General features: G+C 37.2%; 1 protein-coding gene across 1 annotated transcript; it reads right to left on the reverse strand.

Annotated features, from left to right (window-relative positions):
* Nucleotides 1–4811: 4811 nt before the first annotated feature.
* On the reverse strand, nt 4812–7196 carry LOC141284481 (chymotrypsin-like protease CTRL-1). The gene is made up of 7 exons (XM_073817445.1): nt 7142–7196; nt 6181–6281; nt 6000–6079; nt 5810–5891; nt 5295–5479; nt 5060–5186; nt 4812–4973 (listed from the first exon to the last, which is right to left on the reverse strand). The coding sequence occupies exons 1-7, from the start codon at nt 7194–7196 to the stop codon at nt 4812–4814; spliced, it is 792 nt and encodes a 263-aa protein (XP_073673546.1).
* Between the last annotated feature and the right edge of the window lie 758 nt (nt 7197–7954).

The raw sequence follows: 7954 nt of genomic DNA on the forward strand, positions 1-7954 counted from the left end.
GATGTAGATGAGTGTGTGATGTATCTGTCGGTGCTCTCTCTTGCTTTTATATCATTTACGGCAGGTAATCAATCTGAGACGTGGTGGAGGTCCATCCCATCAGCTCCAATGAGCTCATAGCTGAGAAATGTTTAGATTTGTTATCACTGACGACTGTTTGCATCTTCATTGTCCAGAGCTGATGCCTTGCGTGCAAAGAGATTGAATTCTTCATTTCTTTGACCTTATGAATGTGTCTACTTCCTTAAAGGGAATCATGATTTCAGCTTTCTCATTGTCTGTTACGTAATGTTTTGGATTAGAAGTTGCTTTTGTTGCTGTGTTGAAATTTCATTCAATATATCACGGAAACTTCTTCCTTAAGTGTTTCCGCAATACTTGCAGTAAAAGAGCAGCTTTCCCAGTAAGAATGTGACATTAATGTCGTATTCAACCTTGGCACGCCGTTCAAGAGAGTAAGGCGGAAGAGAGTAAAATTGTGGTATTATGTTACACTATCCTTATATCAGTTATGAGAGCTGGGTTAAAGTAAAACAAAATATGCTATCAATTTCTTTAACAACACTTTTTAGATAACAAAATTAAGTACAAAAAAATCTGGCCAAACAAGTTTTTTAAGGCATCACAGCTACCAGAGAAAGCATTATGCAATGGTGTGGTTTTCTGCAATATCACGTACACATTATTTTCTAGAAAGCATTATAACACAGTAATCTGATTTTCTTTACTAATATAAATAAAAGCAATGCTTGTTACATATTACATATTATATTGTTTGTTTATTAATTATCGTTTCTTTGTTTGTTGGTAATCAAAGATAAACTCAGGATTTTCATTTAATTTTTAATTTTTAATTTTCATAAAATGCTACCTTTATTTTATTTGAATCATGTTTACACGGTATTTCTGCAATATAGAGTAATGGGTTTAGTTTGCATTATTCAGAAAGGTTTTTTCCTCCTCAAACTTCCTCAGACAACAATACAATCCAATATTAAGTAGCCTACTTCACATAACCACTGAGAAACCTGTGAAAACCCCTCTTATTGTTTCATTCAGGCACACTTCCCAGCAAATAAGAGGAAAATGAATCTCAAAGCTCTTAATTAACTGAACCAAATGATTTTCAAAATGATTTCGAAGAGATCAAAACACCACACTATGGCGGCACCTGCTGGTCAAAATATTATAAATGCAAAAAGAACTCAACCCAAACATGTTTAAAACGGCAATTACAAATCAAATGCAAATGTTTTCATGAAAGTGTAGTCTATTCAATGTAATCTACAAATAATTGAATCCAATGGAATATGAAAGTTTTTTTAAAATGTGTGTTTTATTTATTTGCAGTCCTTGTTATTAGCTGCTGAAGGGAAATAACAAGAAGAATACAAAATGCAGTCTTAAATGCAGACTTAAACCAGTAAATAAATAAACCAGTGTGTTTGGTAAAACATTAAAATAATATAGTAATACACTACACACCAGTTTAAAATATCAGGCCACAAAACAAGCTGCTTTGTCCAGCAAAAAAATAGCTAGAAGGGGTTGAAACCAGAAGCCAGACACATTAAATTTACAAATGGCTGCGTCCACTTTTACGCAAAAATAAGGTGACTTCACCAGATCAATGCCATAGTTCTGAATTTCGAAAAGTTTCAAAACCAAGGTTCGGAAGAGTATGATACAACAAATTTGGCTCCTTTTTTTGATACAATCTTCAAACAACTGATTTAAAACAAGAGATTCATAAATGTGCGAAATCTCCGTGAAGTATTTTTGATTTTGCCCATCACAAAACTATAGCTTAATCTGTTAGCAATCAAAATGATTTAATATTACATAAAATTATTTCTTTAACTGAAATGATTGTCTGAATAAATTATGAGTATAGCGGCTATTCAAAATGGTAATTACTTGCGCGTATCCTGATTGTTCAAACCGATTTAAAGCTAAAAGATTACGTTTGCTTGCGCAAACTCATCCGGGACTTTTCACTGATTTCCCCTTACGGCGTTTGCGTATTCTACGCCAGAGCGCGTGCACATGTGACGTGACTGATGCCAAACTCGTGCTCATGACAGATGGACGTGGCTGTGTGTCAAAGGTAAAAAATTCAGTTCAGTTTCTCGCAAAAAACGATCGTTACGTGTCTTAAGACATCAGTGTATCGTCACGAGCCGCAGGGTGTAATTTGGATTTGTCTGTGCATGTTTTTGTTTACTTTTAAAGGTTTGGTGCCCATCCACACCCATGATAAGGCTGGCAGACTGCACCGGTTTTCGTTAAAAATCTTCATTTGTGTTTTTCTGAGGAAACAAAGTCACCTACATCTTGGATGCATTGGGGGTAAGCAGATAAACATCAAATTTTCATTTTTGGGTGAACTATCCCTTTAAGTCTGGAACTCATGGACATCACCATAGACTGGGTTTCCTCCTTTGTGGTGCTTTGCCAGGCCTTTACTGCAGCTGACTTCAGTTGTTGTTGGTTTGTGGGTCTTTCTGAATTTAGTTTTGTCTTCAGCAAGTGAAATGCATGCTCAATCAATTTGAAATCAGAAGATTGACTTGGCCATTGCAGAATATTCCACTTTTTTTTAAGAGAGGATCATTCAGTCATCCACCATACTGTCGTCTTTTGTGAACATCCAGGCTTTTTTATGTTGCTGAGCTCACCAGTGTGTTCTTTTTCTTCTCAGAATTCACCAAACTGTTGATTTGGTCACTCCTAATGTTCCTGCAATCTCTCTGATGCATTTCTTTTGTTTTTGAAGCCTAACAATTGTCTGTTTTACTTGCATGCAGAGCTCCTTTGAATGCATGATGGGTTCAGAGCAACAGCTTCCAAATACAAATGGCACACTTAGAATCAACTCTAAACCTTTTACCTGGTTAATTGATGTCGAAAAAATGAAGGAATAGCCCACAACTGTCAACTGTCCAATTACTTATGGTCCCTTGAAAAAGGGGGGAGGTACATATTAAAGAGCTGTAATTCCTTAACCTTTACCAATTTGATGAGACTGCCCTAAAAATTAAAGCTCAGAGTGTGCACTTTAAGCCCATATTTATTGTATAACTGTAACTTGAATATGGTTTTGGTCAACAGCTAAAATAATAAAAATTGTGTCAGTGTCCAAATATATATGGACCTGACTGCATGTCCTTCATTGATGCAGTGCCTGATGTTCCCAGTCATGCTGGCAGGACTTATTCTGCTTTTAATTGTGCTTGGCCCCTTAATTGCTGTTTACAGCTATATTTAATAATTGGTATGCTCTTGATTATTGTTAAAATGCTAAACATTGTTTGAATCTGCAACAAGTGCATTTGTGTGTCTAATAATTGAAAACCAGTTTAGCAAGTCTCCACAAGCTAGTTTTGTATTTCATGTACAAAATGTAGACTATTTAGGAAAGGAGAGGAGGTGACATGAGGCCAAGTATGGTGACCCATACTAGGAATATGTGCTCTGCATTTAACCCATCCAAGTGCACACACACACACACACACAGTAGTGAACACACACCCGGAGCAGTGGGCAGCCATTGCTGCGGCGCTCGGTGCCTTGCTCAAGGGACTCACCCTCGTGGTATTGAGGGTGGAGAGAGTGCTGTACATTCACTCCCCCCACCTACAATCCCTGCCAGACCTGAGACTCGAACCTGCAACCTTTGGGTTACAAGTCCAACTCTCTAACCATTAGGCCACGGCTGCCCCGTGCAGTCATTCCAGATCATCCATTTTAAAATAAAAAGCAGCTAAAAGTGGTTTTAATTTTCGTCATCAGTGCAGTTCTGGTATAATTTAAACCTAAACTATTTTTTGATGTCCAATGGCCACCTGGACAGGTGAACAGTCAGTGTTCTTGAACTCACTTGTTTTTCTGGTCGGTAGCTGGTTATTCTCTCACACTGGGCAAGAATGCAGCTTTAAAGATCTGCTTCTGTGAACTTCCTTCATGCATCTTGTGCAATCCAGTTGAGACATGTGTCTTTAAACATTGAGGAGAAGGATATCATTTTGTTCGGTATGAGGTTCCATCTGCTCCAATCAGCTCATGGCTGAGTAATGTTTAAATCTATTATTGCTGGAGACTATTTGCATTTTCATTGTCCAGAGCTGAAGTCTTACATGAAAAGAGGATGAATTCTCCATTCTTTGACCTTAAGAAGGTGTTTGTGGCTTCTGTCTATTTCCTTGAAGCATCATACTTTCACTTCTGTCAGTGTATGTTACAAAATTGTGTTTGATGGAAAACATTTTTGTTTGTTGTTGCAATTGTCTGTTGTGACGTTTAATTCAAGTCATTGATGCTGAACAGGAAGAGAGTTGAAACTAAAAAGTGAAACTAAACGTTCTAATATCAGTTTGTAACAGCATAAACAGCTTAGATAAAACAAGCAAAGTAGTTATTTTAGGACTGTAAACTGTTTTTTTTTTAGGTTTAGGTCTAGTATCTTTGACCTTAATGTCTTGGTATTTGGTGGTATGAGAAGATCATGTTCATGTAAATATATTTCATTTTGCTGCTTTACTATGTTGATAATGGCAACTTATCGAATTACTTTTTTAATATTTCAGATCATTAATTTCACACTTTAGTACACCTGATTTTTTTGTATTATCTTTTATTAAAATATACATACAGCAACAGAAAACAGTAACATGAAGTAACTGACAAATCACAGGAACCACAGACTGACTCAAACTAAAAAAAAAACAGACACAAACAAAGATCACCTGTATTGCATACTAATAATTTAAATGTGATTTTGCTTCTACAGGGTAAATATTCATACAGCTGCTCTAGTTGGAAATGATAGTCCTGTCGATCCAGGAGCGCAGTGGGGACATGCGGGCGTAGACTACTGGATAACGGGTGTCGCAAGTGCTGGTTCCCCAAGACACAGCCCCCACCAGAGTCCAGACCCCTAAACGCTCACACACCAGAGGACCACCAGAATCACCCTGTGGAAAAGGTAAACACACGTTTGAGATTGAACAGCAGCAGCACTGATACACTAATGTGTTTGTCTTGATCTGTCTTCACGTACCATGCAAGATGATGATCCAGATCCTCCAGCACAGATCATGGCATCAGTGATTCTACTCTGACCCCAGATCTGCCTGCACACAGCAGGATTTATGATGGGGATGCCTGTTTGCTGCAGGATCATAGGACTCCCTAAAAAAATAACAAGAGACCTCAGACTCATGTTCAGAATCATGTGAAAAACAACAAGTAATATCCAAGTAATTCTTGCAGCTCATCTTTGTATTACAGCTGACTTACTCGTGGTGGCAGTTTGGCCCCAGCCAGTGGTGAAGCAGCGGGTTCCAGGCAGGATGTTGATGTTTGATGGAGCCAGACATACAGGAGAGATACGGGGAGTAAATGTGACTGGAGACGACAGTTTCAGCAGAGCAATGTCATTGCTTTTGGTTGTGGTGCTGTAAAGTGGATGGGCGATAACCTGCACATACACAAATGATGCATGAATGGTTACTAGTGACAGTTAATCATGAAATATCATCTAAGATAAAAGCATTCTTCATTCCTATTGTTATTTTAACACTTTCATTCATTTTATTATGATACACTTTGCACAGAGTTTATAGTATATTTTCTTTCCTAAGCTAAATTTTCAGTGCATGAATAAAATAAAAAAGTATTTTAACAACTTTTAGAAGTACACATATAGACGACCTCAACGATTCAATTCTGATATTCAGTATTTGTGATGTTTATTAAAAACTGTCAGTTGATTTTTGATTTTGTCTCTGAAATCATTAAAGATTATAACCTTGGAAACTAGTTTGATCTGGATGGGTTCAGCATTGGAGCTACGATCATGTTCTCCAAGAATGACACGGTGAGAGCCAAGCCTAAAAAGAGAGATTGAGATAAAATGATTAGATAAAGAGCAATAGAAAGCTGACAGAGCCATCTATTAATCACTATCGTATGTGATATTTGTCAGATTGAAGACTTACGCGAAACGGCAGTGGGCAGCAGTGAGAACCCAGTTCTGGTTGATCAGGGATCCTCCACAGAAGTGGAAACCAGTGGTATCCTGTAAGGTAAAACATTTCATTGAGAACATAATATTTTTCTCCTAGAACAAAGCAGTCAAATGTGTGATCAAAAACAGTACAGACAGACGATTGATATTACCTGAAGAGAGACCTGCCAGGGCCAAGAGCCAGAGATGGCATTCTGTCCGTTCACAATCCTGCTGCCGATCGTCTGTGGTCTAATTGCAGGCACTCCACAACCTGTTATTACAGAATGTAACACATTGTTCATGAGACAAGAATGAGAGGAAGCACAAAAATTTACAGATAATTTACTCATCCGCTTGTCATACAGGATGTTCATGTCTTTCTTTCTTCATTCCTAAAGAAATAGTTTTTTGAGGAAAACATTTGTGAATTTCTCTCAATAAAGTGGGCTTCTATGGTGCACCTGAGTTCGAACTTCCAAAATGCAGTTTAAATGCAGCTTCAAAGGGCTTTAAAAGATCCCAGCCGAGGAAGAATGGTCGATTGACAATTGACAATTTATATACTTTTTAACCTCAAATGCTCATCTTGTCTAGCTCTTCGTCAACTCACTTTTTTTTTGTGAAATATGTTTGATCTTCTTAGCAAGTTCACTTTGTAAACACTGGTTCGGTGCTTCTGCAGCGATGTAGGGCAATTTTAAAGTTGGAGGAGATGAGATTGGAGTTTTACCATAACTGTCATGAACCGGAATACACTGAGTTGATGCAGAGCTAGATAAGACAAACTTTTGAGGTTAAAAGGTGTATAAATTGTCTCTTTTTTTTTTTTTTAAACAGCCAATCATTTTGCTAGATAAGACACTTCTTCCTCGGCTGGGATTGTTTCGAACCCTTTGAAGCTGCATTTAAACTGCATTTTGGAAGTTCAAACTCGTGGGCACCATAGAAGTCCATATGAAAAAGAATCCTGAAATGTTTTCCTCAAAAAACAATTTCTTTACGACTGAAGAAGGGTGGATGACAAGGGGGTGAGTAAATTATCTGTAAATTTTTGTTATGGAAATAAACTTCTCCTTTAAGAAAGGTACTGCGTTTTCATAAATCTTGCAAACATTTAAAGGAGACACTTACCCAGAGCAGAGGCCACCAGAGCAAGGCAGGTGATGGAGAAGATGGTGAAGGTCATGATGTAGATGAGTGTGTGATGTATCTCACTGATGTATCTATAGGTGCTCTTTCTTGCCTTTTATATCATTTACAGCAGGCCATAAGTCTGGGATGTGATCGAGTGCCATCCCCTTTAGCTCCAATGAGCTCATGGATAAGGAATGTTTAGATCTGTTATCGCTGGAGTTGATCAGAATCTTTATTGTTAAGAAGTGATGTCTTATGTGCAAGGAGGATAATTTCCCCGTCTTTGACCTTGAAGAATGTATTTATGACTTCTATTTCCTTAAGAAATGTCATGATGTCATGCAATGTTTTAGATGGAATGCTGTTTTCTATTTTCAATTTTTCTGTTGAATCTGTTCCAATCAGTGATGCTCAACAGGAAGAGATTGAAATTGTCAGTTATGAGAACTGCTCCGATGTGGAACTAAAAGTTTTAATATCAGTTTATTCTGTAACATCACAAGCAGTTTAGATAAAACAAGCAAATTAGTTATTTTAGGACATCTTATCATAGCCACTGTAAAGAACTGGCATGAAGTCAACCATTTTCTCATTTTCTAAAATATTTATTTAGCTATATTTTACCTCATCTGCACTTTTCAGCAACACAACATGCACTTTTAGCATTATTTTCTGGAAAGCACTAGTACATCAAACTGTATTAAGCTATACAATTTTTGTTATTTAGTTTTGTACTACTACAAACTGTATTGATTTGCGTGTAATTTATTTATTTTTAACAGAATTAATTTTGGAAAGTTACTTTAACAT

Source organism: Garra rufa, chromosome 14, assembly GCF_049309525.1.
Source record: "Garra rufa chromosome 14, GarRuf1.0, whole genome shotgun sequence".
Taxonomy (NCBI): Eukaryota; Metazoa; Chordata; class Actinopteri; order Cypriniformes; family Cyprinidae; genus Garra; species Garra rufa.